The 20,242-nt window shown below is 39.6% G+C and overlaps 1 protein-coding gene and 1 long non-coding RNA gene across 3 annotated transcripts; one reads left to right on the top strand and one right to left on the bottom strand.

The window, feature by feature from the left end:
- Positions 1-2,571: 2,571 nt before the first annotated feature.
- On the bottom strand, positions 2,572-17,138 carry LOC149679496 (uncharacterized). Of its 2 annotated transcripts, none has more exons than XM_089835305.1 (7): positions 16,992-17,138; positions 4,562-4,614; positions 3,433-3,569; positions 3,062-3,341; positions 2,941-3,006; positions 2,773-2,874; positions 2,572-2,707 (listed from the first exon to the last, which is right to left on the bottom strand). In XM_089835305.1, the coding sequence occupies exons 2-7, from the start codon at positions 4,563-4,565 to the stop codon at positions 2,613-2,615; spliced, it is 684 nt and encodes a 227-aa protein (XP_089691431.1). In that variant the 5' UTR covers positions 4,566-4,614; positions 16,992-17,138; the 3' UTR covers positions 2,572-2,612. The 2 variants fall into 2 exon arrangements, with proteins under 2 accessions (XP_089691431.1, XP_089691430.1); XM_089835304.1 differs by lacking the exon at positions 16,992-17,138 and adding an exon at positions 7,949-8,026.
- LOC149679497 (uncharacterized) lies at positions 6,632-12,606 on the top strand. The gene is made up of 2 exons (XR_016365800.1): positions 6,632-12,394; positions 12,475-12,606. It is a non-coding gene; the product is annotated as an uncharacterized LOC149679497 (long non-coding RNA).
- Positions 17,139-20,242: the final 3,104 nt, after the last annotated feature.

Below are 20,242 nucleotides of genomic sequence, written 5' to 3'. Positions count from 1 at the left end.
GAAAACGAATGCTATAATAATTTCGAGAAAAGATGACGTTACCTCCCCTTAAACCCTAAGCCTTTGCATAAGGATACTTATGTTTTGTTTTTGTATAACTTTGGTGAAGAGTGGAAGGAATTAAATTTTTACTCCACCCAGTGAGAATAGTAATTTCGAATTTTTAACGGAAAGCAAGTCTCGCCCTTTTTTTAGAAACGTAATCCTTGGTCTACTTGTTCAGACGACGTATCATGTTTACATTCGGGTTCACCGCACATAGGTCGCGGGCGCAGGTCGCAAAATACGTCAAATAAATTATGCATGACGTCAACGGTGACGGTTTCTACACCTCCTCCCCTTTCAGTCAGACACCCAGGCCCATAAAATGGCCTCTTAAGGATTACAAGTAGTAAATCTATGTATTCCTGGTCAGACACATTACCTTATACCAAAAGTACATAGATATAAAAACATAAAATGCGATTCATTTAAACCTCCTCGCGCCGTGTAATATGAGAAGCCATCCTTTATCCCAGGTTAGTGCCGACCGTGGCACAGGGAACAAGCCGTGAATAGGCTCGTAAAGTAGCAGATGCTACCTCTAGTACCAAAAATTAACGATTGGATCACCAGCATAATGTACTACTTTCTATAAACCTATGACATCAAGAAGCTCTTCCCTGATTGGTGAGTTCGTGTAGGGGGTTGATAGGAGGGTAGTTTGCTTCTCAGTTTATATGTCGTCTACAGTCACAGGGAGGAAATTGTTAATGAAGTGTACTTTTTGTTTTTATATCTATATACTTTTGCTTCTACCAGAAGAATATAATACTTTTATTATACGCCTCTGGTTATACATGTAAATGGAGGTGAAAATTAAAAAAATAACACATGACTTATTTATTATTTGTTTAAAATGTGCGGCCGTCTTTTAGCAAGATATTAAAGGTTAAAGTTCAACGGAAAAATATTTCTTAAAATAGGGTTTACTTTCAAAGTTTGCTATACGTTAAATCGTAAGTTCATAAGATATGTTCCATAAATTTGTCACTGGTTACTGAGAGATTATCATGAAGAGACGTCAGTGAAACGTCATGGATTCTCAGAAAGCGATGCCTGAGAGGCGCTGTCAAAGGCTAAGTACAGACTAAATAGGAAGATGGACAGCAAAATCGAATGTAGTCAGTTCTCGCGTCGATCTTGATTGAACTAGCTCTAAGTTAGCCTCTAGCATTACGAAGTATTGGTAGTGTCAAACTTATTGAACATATCTTATTAGCTTATGGTTAAATCCCCACTATTTAGTACCTACTTTGGTCCGCTAAAGTTAAGGGTTATGGATCTCCAAAGATCCACGTAGTGATGGGCAAAAAAACTCGAGTGATACGCAATGTTAAATATCATAAAACCTAATGATCATGACGTGCGCTTGAAATTGAAAATGATGACGATGATTTTATAATATAGTTTTTAATTTTTACACTACCCTATGCCTTTATATTCCGTGAAGACAATGCAAATAATATATAATTAATAGCAGAAGTAAGATAAGGGACTAGAAGTATCAAGCTAACCAAATTCTTCACTTGGCGAAAGTGAATATTCTTGATAACACACCAACGGCTTGCCCTCTGGTAGTGGTTTCTGAATTTTCCCACCAAAACGTGAGACGCTCGCGGTGGTAGACGGCCGAACTAGATTCAAGCACCCGCGTCTGTGTTTCGCCGCTTTAGGTTGAGGGGAAGGGGGTAGGATATATTTTTGGAACTCGACCAATTTTTAACTCTCCGAGTGACGGAGAGGTTCTGTAACGATCGTGTGTGTCTGTGTGTCTGTCTATCTGTGTGTGTGTCTGTTGTTACACCCACGTGACCGCGTTCGCAGTTTCCAAATCGGAGCAAACGTGTTCGCCATTTCCGAACTGCTTTCACAGTCGCGGAAATGGCTCCTCTACTTGAGTTCTCACACCACCATCTTCTGGTCTTTGTCCATCCCACACGGACACCAGTCTGTACGTTTCACTGACGTCACAACAAGATTGGGAGAAAAATGTGACGCCGTATTTGATTCACTGGCGCCATAAGAAGATTGTCCGAAAAATGCGGTGGACGCCATGTCTGATTCATTGACGCCATATTTACTGGTGCCATCTGGCACGTCAGATCTGGCACGATGCTGGCACTGTCTGACGCCAGTGGTGTCGCTCGCCCACTTACCTACTACTTTCTTTCCTACCTGTTTGTTACATCTCTCTATTAGGTCAGTCTTATATTACCGGTACGAGTTAACCTAGAGTTGGTACTAGTAAAGGTTAAGTTAACTAGCATTCCCACCTTTTTTCCGCATCTCTATTAGGTCACTCTGATAATACCGGTACGTCTAAGCCCAGAGTTCGTACTAAAAAATGTTAAATTAACTTGCTTTTCCACCTGTTTTCCCCATCTCTATTAGATCACTCTGATAATACTGGTACGATTTAACCTAGAGTTGGTACTAGTGAAGGTTAAGTTAACTTGCTTTACTACCTGTTAGCCGCATATTGTGCCCTCCTCCACCGACAAACACACGTAGCTAATACGAAATGATTTTGGTTACTTGTTTTTCCATTTTTATTTTTATTTATTTTTTTTTCAAAATAAATCCTTGACATTCTCCGAATAATGTTGTTTGGATTTCTTCGGTGCCGGCGCCACACATTCTTCGTCTCCATGTACATTTTCTTGCACTTGTAGTTGGATATTTCATTATATTGGATATATCAACAATTACTATTCTCCCCTTTATACTTACTAGCTGGAGCACTGCTTTCTACTTCAATTTCACCATAGTGTTCACACATTAGGGAACTTTCCCCATCGCCTCCCTCTTCGCCTGCCTTTTCGCCTCCTAAAACTTTGGGTGTATTGTAGATTTTCAGTTATTTCTGCGAAACGTATAGTAGTAGCTCTTAAAACTTACCTCCAGCATCAGACATTGTTGTAGTTATTATATTTGCTATTTCTGTTACCGTCTCCGTTTCTTTTTCTGCAGTTTAAAATTAGTAAATTTTCAATGGAAGTTCTTATTTCAAAATATTTACCTTCCATGAGTCCCGTTAACTTTTTCATTACACCTACCAAAGTTGGAACCGCGAACCTCTTTTTTAAGGCCATTAAGTACGGAATTGCGGCACAAAGGTCTTCAACCTTATCCATAAAATTATCGGTAAATATTTGCCTCAACATAGACACGGCTGCCTCGTTTTCGCCATTGATTTTTATTTTTTTTTTCAGTTCTTCTATATCTTCTTTAGTTGCTTCAATTTCTTGTTTATTTTTTCTTATCTCGAATTCTAAATTTATCCGATGTGAATAGAGTCTCTAGAAAAAATAATTCAAGCAGAATATATGTAGGTGCTACTTAAGTAACATCAATGAAGAAATAAAACATAAATGAAGAGATAGTACTTACCAAAAGCTTTTTTTCCATGTTTTCCAAACGCGTTTCAAGATCGGCAAGGTCCTCCTTTGTAATATCAATATTTGAATCGGATTGTGAGGCAGCCGACGATGAGGCAATGCTCCTTTCATCCTCGTTGTCCGTGCTATCTAAGATTATACATTAACATGATGATCAAAACCAAATATTAGAGCCACATCGTTCCCATAGGCCAGTTCTTTTTAGGAATACTATTCTGTTGAAAACAAATCATAATTGGAAATATCCTTAATTTAATTGTGCCATAATCGTAATAGAACGAAAAATATGAAAAATGAGAGTAAATAGCCCTCGACCCGCAACCTTAAGCAGTGCTAAAATGATTACCCCTAAAGACGCAACTCTTAATCCGCGTCTCTTTTAAAATTACCAATGCATATATCCCATGAAATAAAAAAATATCATTCGTGAATAGCCCCTCGACGCGCCACCTTTAACAGTGCTAAAATGATTACCCCTAACTCAGACGCAACCCTTAACCTCAGTTTGGTAAAACACCTAACTCGAGTTCTTTCCCTATTAAATTCCGAAACTTTTGTTCCTAAGTGAGAGAAATTTAAAAGCGATCATGACACTTTGCACATCACATCTTATAAACTTCCAACATCACATCTTATAAACTTCCAACATCACATCTTATAAACTTCCAACATCACATCTTATAAACTTCCAACATCACATCTTATAAACTTCCAACATCACATCTTATAAACTTCCAACATCACATCTTATAAACTTCCAACATCACATCTTATAAACTTCCAACATCACATCTTATAAACTTCCAACATCACATCTTATAAACTTCCAACATCACATCTTATAAACTTCCAACATCACATCTTATAAACTTCCAACATCACATCTTATAAACTTCCAACATCACATCTTATAAACTTCCAACATCACATCTTATAAACTTCCAACATCACATCTTATAAACTTCCAACATCACATCTTATAAACTTCCAACATCACATCTTATAAACTTCCAACATCACATCTTATAAACTTCCAACATCTCATATTATAAATCCCCAATAAACGAAAAAATTATTACACACGTATCCATTATTTAAATTGAAATAGTTCTTATACTTACCCATTTTAGATTCAGTGTAAAGGTTCCAAAATTGGTTTGTTTTTCTAAGTTTCCTGTAAGGGTATTTCAAAACATTCCTTAAGGAGTTTTTAGTTGCAAGACAAAACAAGTTGGGAAAGCCAAAATATTACCTCTCCGAGTGGAGATGACTATCACTACCCCTTAAACAACCTAACTATATGCATCTATCGCTTTTTTTAATTCTTTGCAAGTGCAGGAATTGAATTTTAAAATAGTCTATTGTTCAAGCCTTTTCAATATCTCTCAATTGCTGTGGAAACTCTACTCTCTCGCTATACCTCAACCGCATTCTTAGTCTACCAGTATGATTTGTAACATTTGTCCATATCAAAGCTGAATCATACCTTGCCACACAAAAAGCAAATGTGCCCAAATCATGGAAGCCACAACCCAATCACACATAAGCTAGGCTCCCACTTAACCAAAATAATTATTAAACAGTTAAATACTCACAAAGGTTGGCAAAATCAATCTCCTTCAGTAATACGTAAGGCTTAATTATATTATTTGCCGAACAAAATTAATCGAGCAAATCTAACACTTAACTTCTTCCTTCGAAATTCTATCAAAGAATGATTCAACTGTTTAAAAAAAGGTTTTTTTCGCAAATAGGGCGCTATCATATCAACCGCAATTCCGTCATATTTAAAAAATATACATGGCCAACACTTTTTTAGACACAATAGTGGAAGTTTTAGTCTCATTTAAAACATGTAAAACAATTATCTCATCTACAAATAGCTTACACATGTCTTTTTTTACCAATATCTAGCCGTTTGGATTTTTCTAAACCAATCTTACCACCAAAATATTTTTTGATATAGAATAAATGTTCTATGTTCTTCATTTTTGAAAATATATTTTTTAGCGTTTGTAATGATTACTCTCTACACCTACACTAATCTAACAAGGAGTATAAATCCACTAGTGGAAGCGGTGTTTTTATTGAAAATATATTTTTTAAGCATTAAATCTAACTGGGAGTAATATGAAAGGAGTAGAAGCTTATCTGTCTTAGGAAATATGAAATTTTATCTTAACAGTTCGTTAAATCATAAGTTTATAACGAAAAAACGCGGAAGGGGAAAACGAGCAGACAACAACGATTTTTGGGGGTAGAAGTTTAAGAGCGCCATCTGTCGTCCGTGCCAAAGTTGAACTTCCACTCGAAGGCAATGGGAAAGTGGATAAAATAATGCCATCAGCTATTTAACTGCGTCGATATATTTAACGACTTGACCCATGACATGCCCTTAACACTGGCTTCTATGAATCCTATTTATTCTTGGATGCTAGGAAACTTGGTAGACGTAACAGTCTGTACCAAGTACCCAAGCATCCTTCAATAAACGCCTGGCAACATTGTGGTACGCATGGTACAACTAAAAAATAGGATGTGTATTTATCTTTCGACTCACTCCAAGCCTTTAAGCCCTCAATACAGAGGATTTGAAACACTATCGTAATTCCTAGTGTCTCGAATCTCTACGTTCCTGTCCATTATGAACAGTGCTGAGAGAATGATACATCAGAAAGAGCCATTCAAATCGAATTGCCGAAAATATTATCCATATTTTCATTTCATATAACTGAGAAAACAAATTATTATGGTTCTGAGAGGAGCTTCCCATTTTGGTTGTTGTTCTCAAAAATATATCGCAATGCACGGGCCTCGATAGATATTGGAGGCAATGAAGGAAATATATCACAATGCATGGGCCTTGATAGATACAGGAGGCAATGTAGGAAATATAACGCAATGCACGGGCCTTGATAGATATAGGAGGCAATGATTTAACGACTTCGGTACTTGGGTTTATCTTTAATATTTAAATAAATATAATTATTTTTAATTATTTTAATCGCCAGTAAATAACTTTAAAAATAGTTAAATCGTTTAAAATAAAGTTGTTCATAATATCTTTCGAATCTTTGCTAATATTGACGTTTAAAGTGAAGGGTACCCTTCTTGCCCGCTTTCTTCAAATTTTGGGGTATATATACGATCCGTTTCCATTATAATAATAGATAAAAACGCATTCGCGTGAAGCTTTGGTGGAAGCCCTGCCATTGGGAGGCTAGACGTTTCTCGTAACCCTAGCTGATCGCCGCGTATATCTTAAAACCAAATAATAGATAAAAACGCATTCGCGTGAACCGATGGTGGAAGCCCTGCCATTGGGAGGCTAGACGTTTCTCGTAACCCTAGCCGCTCGCCGCGTATATCTTGAAACCAAACGATGACGGTGGAAAAGAAGCCAGAATGTACTGACCGGCGTCCATGTGGAATGGACAAAAGACCTGAAGATGGTGGTGCATAGAAGCTGGTGTCAATGTGGAATTGACGAAGAACAGAAGATGGTGGTGCATAGAAGCTGGTGTCAATGTGGAACTGACGAAGAACAGAAGATGGTAGTGTATAGAAGCTGGTGTCAATGTGGAATTGACGACGAGCAGAAGATGGTGGTGCATAGAAGCTGGAGTCAAGGTGAAATTGACGAAGAACAGAAGTTGGTGGTGCTTGGAAGCAAGCACGTACAGACTAGTGTCCATGTGGAGTGGACGAAAACCAAAGCTGGTGGTGTTGGAACTCAAGTAGAATAGCCAGAGGAGACAAACCCAAATTTCCGTGAACTGTCAATGCAGTCCGGAAATTGGGAACACGTTTGCTCCGATACGCAAACTGCGAACGCGGTCACGTGGGGCGTGACAGACAGACAGACACACACACACACACACACACGTCCAGTGTAATACCTCTCCGTGACATACGTCACTCGGAGAGGTAAAAATGTGAGAATTCCAAAATGGAGGAGTTTTGCGATACAATTGACTTTAGAAGGGATAATGAAGAGAACAAAGAGACCCTCACTGGAATTGGTTTTCCTGATTTAATTTATAAAATTACTTAATGTGATTTTTTTTCTCTAGAAATCACGGTTTTGGGTGTAACTAATGGGATCACATCTAAACAAAAACTAATTATGAGTGACCCCATTCCTTTTAAGTTTTTTAGGATCTTTGTAGATGCACGTGAACTTTATTAATTATTCTACGATTGTATGGTCACACTGGGTTTTCACTGGGCGTTTTTCGCTTCGCAAAAAATTGCTGAAACGTAAATTACGCTGCAGTGGTTTTTATTGACGCATCTCAGTTTTCACTGGATGAAAAACGAGAAAACAAACCCTGCTAATTATGAGAAAATTTCGGCGATTGAAGTCATTCTGTTTTCTTTTATCCCAAAGGTATGGATACTTCCCAATTTTTCCTATTAGTAATTTCAGAATTGAATTTCGACACTTAAATATCACAAAGCAACTTGGCTCTAATTTGTATAGTTTCTAATTCACAACCAAGGCTTACCACATACGCTTAGCGAGTGTAGAGCATAAAATGGCGACGCAAATCAAAACCTTTACCCTTGGAAGAGGGAAGTACTATGGAATGGAAAACACGATACCTCTAACCATAGCCCACTCAATCACGCGCGTCACGACGCAAGCTGCTCGCGCTATAGCTTGCGTCGTGACGCGCGTGATCGAGTGGGCTATGCTCTAACATAAGCCGTACGTACCCAGGCGCGGGACAGGAGGGGGGCGAATTTGGTTGAACGTCAGTCTGTAGCGGCACCTAGTGTTGAAATTTATTCTTATTTTGTGAAATTCGTCTGCTTTTTTCAGTTTCGAAAAAAATAAATTCAGTGACGGCCCGCACGGGCGGGAGGCACGGTTTAGGCTAAAAGAGATGTTTAACTTTTCTCTTCCAAAGTTTAGCAACGCGCAATTCACAACGGTTTTTATTATTTTGACTCTATTTAGTTATGGAGAAGTACTGCTGTTACATTAATTGTAAAAGTGACTTCCGATATCATAAAAATATAAAAGTAAAAGATGCGGCTACTTCAAAATTACTCTTAAAGGTGGCAGCACTATATGACGTTCAACCAATTGCGCAATTCGGTGTCCCGAGCTTGGGTACCGCAAGATTTCCCTTCAAGTTACTTCCCTCACCTCCCAAGTAAACCTCATTTCCTTCCCTGCTTATCCACATACGACCTAGCGGCCCCCGTCTGTGCTGGGCCGCGTAGGGTCTCCCGCTCCATTCTTCCTGGTGCTCAAGGCCTAACGGCTAAGCCCTAGTGCTCGTAGGTGGAAAAAAAAAAAAGTTACTTCCCTCTTCCAAGCTTTACCCATGTGTTCACTGTTCAATGATGTTAAACCAAGAAAGCCTATGATTAGTCTGTTAGTGCATAAGAAAAAAACGCAAAGGAAGAAAAGAGCCTTCAACGGCAAAACGCGTATTTCGCAAAAAATTTTGTAAATTTTTTTACATTTACGAGAAATTTTGCGAAAAACGCACGAAAAACGCCCAGTGAAAACCGAGCTAGGCTTCGTTTTCTTTCTCAAGTTAGGTTCCTAAATACAAAGATTGAAATTTAAGTGAGGCTAAAATTTGATTGCGATTATCCGTAACCCCTGATACCCTGGGAAATACCTCTCAAAAAATGGTGCTACAAAATTCAAAAATGAAAATCGAGTTTAAAGATTTATATCTTAAATGTATATGAATTTTTGAAAACTGCTAATTTTTATTTGAACGTCAAAATATAAAAATTAGGAAAATCGCCGAGTGGCAATCAGACTTAAAATTTGACTTACGATCGAAAGGACACCACGCAAAGTGACGCAATAAATGTAAACTTATAATTTGAAATGTTTAAGTTGAAATCAATATCAAGGTAAAAATATATCACGCATTCCTTAAAAGACAAAATAGATATTTATCGGACTCGAAAAAAAAAATACTGGCAATCGAAAGTTCTACTCTGATACTAAATCAAAAACTGACAAGAAAGCTTAAACATTCCAAAGATAGCTTATTTCTTCTTGTCCACGGTAGCTTCGAATACCGGTGGCTAGCTTTCCTCGAGCCTCATGTTGAAAAACTAATAGCATGTCCCTAATTCTGACCTTGGCCATTAGCTAACATGCTTTAGTACTTCTTTACCGGCTTTATATAGTATGCTACAATAATATTACTAGGGCAAGTAAAGCTCCAGTTAACTTGCTTTACTACCTCTTTACCGCCTCTACATGGTGTGTCACTGTGAAATTACTGGGGCAAGAAAAGCTCCAGTTAACATGCTTTACTACCTCTTTTCCGACTCAGCATAGTACATCTCAATGATATTACTGGGGTAAGTAAAGCCCCAGTTAACTTGCTCTACTATATTTTTACCTCCCCTAAATGGTGTGGCACTGTGATATTACTGGGGCAAGTAAAGCTCGAGTTAACTTGTTTTATTACCTCTTTGTGGCCTCTACATATGCCTTTGTGATGTTACTGGGGCAAGTAAAGCTCCCGTTAACGTGCTTTACTACCACTTTGTCGCCTTTACATAGTATGCCTTCGTGACATTACTGGGGCAAGTAAAGCTCTAGTTATCTTGCTTTAATACCTCTTCACCGCCTCTACATGTCTTAGTGATATTATTGGGCAAGTAAAGCTCCGGTTAACTTGCTTTACTACCTCTTTACCGCCTCTACATAGTGTGTCACCCTGATATTACTGCCAGGGCAAAAAAGCTCCAGTTAAATTACTATATTGCATTTATACCGCCTCTACATGGTGTGTCAGTGTGACATTACTGGGGCAAGTAAAGCCCCGGTTAACGTGCTTTACTGTGTAAGTAAAGCTCCAGTTAACTTGCTTCACTACCTCTTTACCGCCTTTTCAGTATGTCTCTGTGATGTTACTGGGGTAAGTAAAGCTCCAGTTAACTTGCTTTACTACATTTTTATCTCCTCTACATAGTTTGTCACTCTGACATTACTGGGGCAAGTAAGCTGTAGTTCACTTGCTCTACTACCATTTTACCGTCTCTACATACATAGATTAGAGGGCAATTCTCTAACTTTTTAAGCGAGATATCGCAAGTGATAACTATCGTCTAAAGGGTTGTTGTCAACCTCGTGCCGTCTATGAGAGCGTGATATATAAATACGTGATTAGTCATAGGTGTCATCAAACCTTGAACGAAAATCGGCGGATGTCTTGTGAATTCCCTCGTTCTAATAAAAAACAAGGTGGTCTAATCAAAATTTTACCGTCTTTAGTTATAAAGCAAGCGATAACTTATCGACCTGCTTAACACTTTTGATAAGTTATCACTCTCGTGATAATTAAAAACGGTAAATTTTAACTTGACCACCTTGTTTTTTATTAGCACGAGGAGAATTCACGAGACATCCGCCGATTTTCGTTCTATGACTAATCACGTATTTATATATCACGCTCTCATAGACGGCACGAATTCCGCTCGTGCTAATAAAAAACAAGGTGGGCATTTTATTTTTTAATATTCACGAGAGTGATAACTTATCGAAAGGGTTAAAATTGTCGATAAATTATCGCTCGCTTTATAACTAAAGACGGTAAAAAATAAACTTGCCCGCCTTGTTTTTTATTAGCAAGAGCGGAAGTCACGAGACATCCACCGATTTTCGTTCAAGGTTTGATGACACACATAAATAATAGCCCATTCAGATCTCGCGCTCTCATAGAACGCACGAGGTTGGCATCAACCCTTTAGACGATAGTTATCACTTGTGATAACTAGCTTAAAAAGTTAGAGAATTGCCCCCATTACTGGGTTATATAAAGCTCCAGATAACTTGATTTACTCTCTCTTTACTTCCTCTTACATAGTGGGTCTGTGATACTGCTGGGGAAAGTAAAGCCCCGGTTAACGTGCTTTACTACCTCTTAACTGCCTCTACATATTATGTCACATTACTGGGGCAAGCAAAGCTCGAGTTAACTTGCTTTACAACATTTTTACCGCCTCTATAAACTGTTTTTGTGATATTAATGGGGCAAGTAAGCCTCAAGTTATGTTGCTTTACTACCTCTTTACCGCCTCTACATAGCATGTCTCTGTGATAATACTGGGCCAAGTAAAGCTTTATTTAACTTGCTTTTCTACCTCTTTACCCCCTCCACATAGTAAGTCTTTGTGATATTACTGGGGCAAGTAAAGCTCGAGTTAACTTGCTTTACTACCACTTTACCGTCTCTACATAGTATGTATCTGTGATATAACTGCGTTATTTCAAAGATAATATACCAAGAGGGGCAGAAACTTTGGAGATAGGGACCGACTCTGAATTTGGAGAAACTAGTTCCGGTTGTTCTCGTGATCCTGTCGTCTGCTTAAAAATTACCTTTCGTACGTCAACGGTCAACCCAGAGATCAACCCTTTGCCACCACTAAAAATAAGCTGTCGACATAACTTAACCAATAAAAGGCGTCGCTGCTTAGCCGAAACCAAAAACCGTATCAAGTTACTCCAAAACCGTAGCCCGGCTTTTCAAAAGCTTTGTGAAAGTATTAGAACCGTAAGCCTTAGTTTATATTTCGCGCCTCGACCGTTTCAACCTTCAGCAAACAGATGTCGCTGCGCATCGACTTGATCGATAAGGGGCGCTGGAGCGATGAAGAAGAGAGGCAAGCGACACTTCGTTGGGTACCGCGATGCCGTACAGTTGGGTAATTAAAGAGATGTACATTACTAACCGTTTGTAGAGTAGAATCATGTAATAAAGAACAAGTCTCCCATTTTTATTTTCAATTAAAAACCCTCCTCGCCTTTTTCATTATCCGTAATCCGTAACCGAGCTTTGGAAAAACGAAGCTAAAATATCAGAAGTGGGATTCAACTCATTCGATTGACCTACGCATAGGCCCGTTTCGAAGCCTGACAACAAAGACGCAACGAGGAGCTGCCATCTTGCCTAAAAAGAAAGTTCGTAAGTTCTACAGCATCTCCGATACATGATGAATGGAATTCCGGGAGAGTACTAAAATTAAAAGCGAACTATTGCAACAGAAGTTAATTAAACGACAAAAACAAAAGCTCGTAAAATGTACTAAAGTTTTTGCCAAATATGAAGTTTCCAACACCGATTCTTCCGTAAATGAAGCTTCCGATACCGTTCCTTCCGAATATCAAGATTCCGACACCGATTCTTCCGAATATCAAGCTTCCGACACCGATTCTTCCGAATATCAAGATAGCACGACTAATTCTTCTGAACATCCATCGTCCACCACTGGTTCTTCCGAACGCTCCGATAACGCAAGCCAATTTCAAACGCAAGTATTACAAAATTCTTTTGTTTCTTCCGAAGACTCATCTAAGAGCCCAAACATGCCTACCGATAGAAGTAACGCGGGTGCACCAAGCCCCCTTATCATTGATGAAGATAAATTTCAAGATCTAATCAAAAACGCAGTTGCCGCTGCCGTAGGGCAAGCCATTACCGCTATGGCCGCCGTAAATGCCGCATCTGCTCAGAATAACCAAACTTCAAATGACAATATGAATTCAAATACGGGGCAGAATAATCAAAATGGTCAAGCTACCGCCACTGATCATCACCACTGGGGTGATGCCGGAAAACTCATTCCTGTTTCCGATCCAGTTGCCGTTCCGCACCAGACCATCGAAACGTGGATTCAGAAAGTAGACGATGTAGCTTTAACCTACAAATGGACCAATTTAGTCATAGTTCATCATGCCTTGCCGAAATTACAAGGTACCGCTAAAACCTGGTATGAAGGTTTATCATCCATCCGTTTAACCTGGGATGAATGGAAAACGAAACTAATCGAATGGTTTCCATCTGTTTGTGGAACCCAGCAACTGTACCGTGACATGGAGAAGAGGGTACGACGCCCCAACGAACCAATTGAAGTTTACTACCATGAAAAGGTAGCCATGGCAAGAGCATGTGGCCTGGGTGACGTATCCATGATTGAATACATCATCACGGGTCTGGCTGACGAACAACTCATCGCTTCCGTCAGCGCCCGAGATCCAAAGACACCTCCCGAACTGCTCAAAAACATAAAGCAACTGGAAGAACGTCTGAAGCTGGCTAATGGGAGTGGGAATAGAGTGAAAATGAAATCGTATCCGTCAAAGGGACACTATGAACCAGAACGCCAAGAGCAAAGAGACTTTAAGAATGTTCATGCTGAAAACCCTAAACATTTCGGAAACATCCTGATAACCGTTTTAGGAACAGACTACGTTTCAATGAGAAAGGAGAAGCTCGTTGTTACAATTGTAACAAGTACGGACACATGGCTACAGCTTGCAGTGAACCACAACGCCGAGACCGATGCAAAACGTGCCAGAGAACAACGCATGAGACAAGAGATTGTCCGAAGAAGTCCAGTCAACCGAATACGATTAGTAACCAAAGTTCAACATCAAACGACACACATCATGTTGAAGATGAGCGAGATACTACCGACCGAAATTTAAAATATTTCAAAGACGCACTGATTAATGGGAAGGAAATCAGGTCATACGTCGATTTTGGAAGTAAATGTATAGCTTTACGTCAAAGCTGCGCTGACACACTGGGACATAATTACCAATCAGTCCCTAGTGACTGTGTGATTGGGGGATATGGCTCTGGCGTCACCAGGATTATTGGGAGAGCCAATGCTGAAATCAAAGTCGACGAGGCCGTTGCTACGGCAGACATCCACATAGTCCCTGATAATGCGCAAGCAATTCCAATGTTGATATTACAACCGTTCACCGAACAACCCCATATAACCGTCATACGCCGTAAGAATGATATCCGATTATTCATGGAGAACCACGAGAATGAAGACGAGGATGACTGCCTTAGAAACATTAAGATTCCTATACTACCAAAAACGTCAGTAAGCCTTTGGGCAAAGGAAGCTACTGTAATTCCTCCGCATTACATCGGGTTTATTGAATTGTATACATCCGAGCGCTCTTTTATGAATCAGGAGTTAATGGTTGAGACCCAGATTCGTTCTCACCCTGGAAAAGAAAACTGCATTCCTAGAAGCGTAATCTCAATCGACGAAACTGGAGGAACCGTAATGCCAGTGGCTAACTTGTTCAGTAAGGCTATGATCATAGGAGCAAATCAGAAAATAGCCAGAGGAGAAATATGTTTCCCCGATCCAATTGAGCTCCCACCGACATTCGAAGTCTCAACGATCGAAGTTATGAAAGCACAGACGAGACAACCCTTTGAGCTCGAGCAGGTTAACATAGAACCGAACACGTCTAATGAAGATGCTAAAAAACTTCTGGATCTCCTCAACGAATATAGAGATTGTTTTGCCGAAAACCTCACAGAACTTGGCCGCACGAACGCAGCGTCAATGAAGATAGAACTCGATTCAAACCAACCGGTTACGTTTCGTCCGTACCGTCTATCCCAATCTGAACGAACCAAAGTTGTAGAGAAAATCGACGACCTCAAGAAGGCTGGTATCATTGTCGATTCAAGATCGCCGTACGCCAGTCCGATTCTTATAGTAAAGAAAAAAACTGGTGACGAAAGAATATGTATAGACTATCGTGGTCTAAACAAAATCACCAAGAGAGATGCCTTTCCTCTACCGTTAATTGATGATCAACTTGAACGTTTGCAGGGAAGTAAATTTTTCACGAGTCTCGACAGGGCTTCGGGCTACTATCAAATCCCTATGGATCCTGAGTCTCAAGCCAAGACAGCTTTTGTCACGCCGGATGGACATTATGAGTTCAAGAGTATGCCTTTCGGTTTAATGAATGGGCCAGCCGTTTTCCAACGAATGGTCAATGCCGTCCTCGGTCCACTTCGTTATACCATAGCGCTAGCTTACCTGGATGACATTCTGGTACCTTCAGCGAGTATCGAAACTGGGTTGGAACACCTCCGCGAAATACTGAAAGTCTTGAGGAAGGCGGGACTAACTTTGAACCTCAGGAAGTGCTTCTTTCTGCGAGAAGAAATTGACTACCTCGGATACGAAATTACCACAGACGGTTTGAGGCCTGGCTCTCGCAAAATAGACTCTGTAGCTCATTTCCCGAAACCGACCAACCAGCATGAAGGGAGAAGATTTGTTGGGTTGGCAAGCTATTTTCGAAGGTTCGTCAAGTCATTCGAAGTCATAGCTAAGCCACTAACATCACTGCTTCGAGCATCCGTACCCTGGAAATGGGGTGAAGCTGAAGAAAATGCGTTCCAAGACTTGAAGAGAAAACTATCACAGAGACCCGTTCTTGGGTTATACAACCCCAACGCCGCAACTGAACTGCATACCGACGCTAGTCAACACGGACTAGGCAGTATTATTCTCCAAGAAGGGAGTGATAAACAACTCCATCCGATCTGCTACGCCAGCAGAGCAACAACTGAGACCGAAAAACGTTACCACTCTTACGAATTGGAAACCTTGGCCGTGATATGGTCACTAGAAAAGTTCAGGAATTACATAATCGGCAAGAAATTCAAGATCGTAACCGATTGCAATTCCATGAGGAGCGCACTGTCAAAGAACAAGACGGCCCAAGGGCTCGTAATAGTAGCCATATCGTACGAGTGAATAGCCCCTCTATACCCTACCCTAATGAGTGGATAACCCCTCTATACCTTACCCTAATGAGTGAATAGCGCTATCTTTTTCTATGCTTAATTGATTTACCGTGCATAAAATCAGAGTTAATAGCCCCTCGATTCCCTACTCTAAACAGTGATTAAATTATAACCGTATAAATTTACTTATGCTGTAATTCTAATATTCCGGCGAATCGAAGAACAGATAGTTTTTAGTGATGATCCCCTCGATGAGTTTACAACATTGACTTATGCCGATGCACACTTATCGCATCTTATAAATTTCTAACAAGGACTTATGCCCAGAAACTTTTGAAAGAGGAAGTTCAGTTATAGTGATTATCCCCTCGAATTACCTTTAGCAATGCTAAAATGATCAAACGCATAACGCTCATTTAACACTATGTTAGCTCTATCTAAACCCACATTTGAATTAACCGCCAAAACGTTTCAGTCAAACAGAACATAGATGACGATAGCTACCGAACGAGAACGGAGCGCGGTAGGAAACGGGGAAAATCGTTATCTATATAATTAGCACGTACATAAAAAGAAAATAAATATAAAAACCCCAAACATACAAATTCATAAGTATCCGACCCCACAGATTAAGAGGTACCCCACCCCACATCACCCCGACATTTTAGAGATAAAAATAAATGATAAAAAACTCGGGGTTTCTATCGAGTCTCTATAGTTCAGTGGTTAGAGTGTTTGTCTACTACGCCAGCGACTCGGGTTCGATTCCCGGGTCTGACCTGAAAAATTTTAATTAAAATTAAATCTCTAACCGAGCCCAGTTACCCCTATGGGTGGGTTGTGGTAATATAAAGTTCCTTTTAAGCTAAAATCTGACGATAACGAAAGCGAAAACTCCGGCCACTAGTACTACTACTATTACTACTACGGCTCGGGTCAGACTAAGAGCCTATCGTATACTACGATATGGCTAAAAACCTAGTACCTAGAATTGGCCGATGGCGGCTAAAGATGCAAGACTTTACTCCGGAAATGGTTCACGTAGACGCATTAAGAAGAAACCGAAGCCGCAGATGGACTCGATATATTGCACACGGAGCTTTCTTTCGATGATTGGCTCTCAACTGCTCAGTTTCAAGATCCGAAAATCAAAATAATTAAAGAACAATTAGCAAAAAAGAAAGACCTCACAAAATTCGACAAACAGGTTCAGAGGGAATTTACAAATGTTGAAAACCGAATCTTTAAAATTGTCAGAGATGAAAAGACCACCGAATCGAAACTATTATGGTTAGTGCCAACCCGAGTAAGATGGCAAATAGTGAAGAAATGTCATGAGGACATAGGTCACTTCGCTGTTGATAAAACCGTCTCAAAAATTTCCGAAGATTACTGGTTCTCTGGCATGAGACGTTATGTAAGAAGGTACATATCATCATGCCTAGAATGTCTTTATCGGAAACAGCCTGCTGGTAAAATTCCTGGACATCTACATTCCATTGATAAAATTGGGATTCCGTTTCACACCGTCCACATGGACCATTTGGGCCCATTTGTGAAAAGCGTGCGAGGGAACTGTTACCTCATAGTTGCAGTCGATGGTTTCACGAAGTTCACCATCCTCCGAGCTGTGAGAAATACTGGAATGAATCCAGCCGCCAAATTTTTAGAAGATCTCATAGGACTGTTTGGAGCTCCGAGTAGAATTATAACGGACCAAGGAACTTCATACACAGGAAAAGCTTTTGAATCAGTCTGCAAAAAAGCCCAAATTATGCACGTGAAGAACGCCACCGCTACTCCAAGAGGTAATGGGCAAGTTGAGCGGTTCAACAATACGATTACTCCGGCAATCGCAAGTCTTTGCCGTCGTCAAGATGACGCGGACTGGGATCAAACCATTCACCAAGTACAGTGGGGTATTAAAAACACTATGCATAAAGCGACAAACTCTACCCCATTCGCGTTACTTTTCAATTACAAATCAAACAATCCGACTGGAGATAAAGTAACCTCAGAAATCAGGAAGACACTCGACAAAAACGTCCTGAAGAAACGCGATGAAGCGATAGAGGGGATTCGAACCGATCAAGAAAAGCAGCAGCGAAGCTACAACGCTAGACGTGCCGAAGCCGAAAATTTCGAGCCTGGAGATTTAGTTGTAGTTAAGAAGGAACCAATTGCCACCAGACTACCGAGGAAAACAGCAGCTGCTTACCGTGGACCTTATATGGTATCAAAAAAATTCAATCACGATAGATATCAAATAGAAGACCTACCGCAAACCCAAAGGACTGGAAAATTCTACCGGAACGTCACATCAGCGGAAAAGTTAAAACGGTGGTATATTCTGGAAAATAGCGATGAAGAGTCCGATTCTAAGTCCGAAGTAACATCGTCACACCCAGATCTACCTCCACTAAGTGACGACATGTCAGGGGAAGAAAGTCCAACTGAAGACGTCCAACCTTCCAATTCCGAAAACGCAGAGGAACGACGAAAGAGATCGCGACGTAAACCGACCTACCTCAAAGACTATATTCTCGACTAGACGAGACCAAAGAAAAAAAAAACTTTTTTCATTTCTTCTCATTCATTACGTTCCTGTTTAATCTGCGAATCTTTAGTATTGTGTAATTTAAACTTTTGTGTAGTTTTAAATTTAATTCTGGTTTTGTGTATTTCTTATTTTTTTTTTTTGGCAACATGGGAGTTGCATGAATAGGATGGCCGAATATTAGAACCGTAAGCCTTAGTTTATATTTCGCGCCTCGACCGTTTCAACCTTCAGCAAACAGATGTCACTGCGCATCGACTTGATCGATAAGGGGCGCTGGAGCGATGAAAAAGAGAGGGAAGCGACACTTCGTTGGGTACGGTGTACCGCGATGCCGTACAGTTAGGGAATTAAAGAGATGTACATACATTACTAACCGTTTGTAGAGTAGAATCATGTAATAAAGAACAAGTCTCCCATTTTTAGTTTCAATTAAAAACCCTCCTCGCCTTTTTCATTATCCATAATCCGTAACCGAGCTTTGGAAAAACGAAGCTAAAAAAAGGCTAAACTTTTTGCTCTTCTTGGTATATTCTCTTTGGTTATACATATAAAGCTCTATATAACTTCACTTACTCTCTCTTTACTCTTGTACATTGTATGTCTCTGTGATACTGGTGGGGAAAGTAAAGGTCCAGTTAACGTGCTTTACTACCTCTTAACCGCCTCTACATATTTTGTCATAGTGATATTGCTGGGTCAAGTAAAGCTCCAGTTAACTTGCTATACTGCATTTTTACCGCCTCCACATAGTGTGTCAGTGTGAAATTTCTGGGCAAAGTAAAGCTAAGGTTTGTAAGGGAATTTATTGTATAAGAGTGTGAGAGAGTGAATGGTATGAGTGTTGCATACTACCCACGGTATGGACTCTTTCTCTACAAAGGTTATTAGATAAGGTCCGGGTAACCACCAATCTTGGTATCTTCCTATTGCGCAGAATTCCATTAGACCGAATTCCCATTAGACCGAATCCCGCCAATGTTTTTAATGAATTTAGCCCAACCGCGAATTTGGTATTTACAATTCAAACGACGCTATTTGTCGAATTAAGCGACCCCAAAAATGCTATGTAGTTTAATTTCTATTTATGTCGTTTATTAATGAAAGCGTTTTAAATACATTTTTATTGCCTTGGAAACGCCATTATTTGACGACTATACAACAAGATGATAATTAAAAACGACCTTTGGAAGTTTTCAATACCGTGTGTTGTATAATATAATAGTATACAGAAAAAGTGAAAATAGCACTTGACTATTTGGGCATGGGTTAAGGAATAATCAAAAACTCTTTCATCCAATAAAACGTTCTTGTTCAAAACCAGGTTAGGTTAGGTAAGGTTGGGTTTGGTTATTAATATCTTCATTGACTTTTCAAATAATATGCCTTTTCCAAAAAAATTATTGTTAGGTTAGGGTTAGGTTAGGTTAGTAATATTTTATAAATCATTTAACAATGATACGCCTTTTCCAAAATATTGATGTTTATCTTTATTTACTTCTCAAATAATATGCCTTTCCAAAAAATTACTGTTAGGTTAGGTTAGTAATATTTTCTAAATCATTTAACAATGTTACGCCTTTTCCAAACTATTGATGCTTATCTTCATGGACTTCTCAAATAATACGCCTTTTCCAAAAAATTATTGTTAGGTTAGGGTTAGGTTAGGTTAGTAATAT

This window comes from Phalangium opilio, unplaced genomic scaffold, assembly GCF_054372755.1.
Source record: "Phalangium opilio isolate 3A_F unplaced genomic scaffold, DU_Popi_V2 ptg000041l_1, whole genome shotgun sequence".
NCBI classification, from domain to species: domain Eukaryota; kingdom Metazoa; phylum Arthropoda; class Arachnida; order Opiliones; family Phalangiidae; genus Phalangium; species Phalangium opilio.
This window is presented reverse-complemented; position numbering and strand designations above follow the sequence as displayed.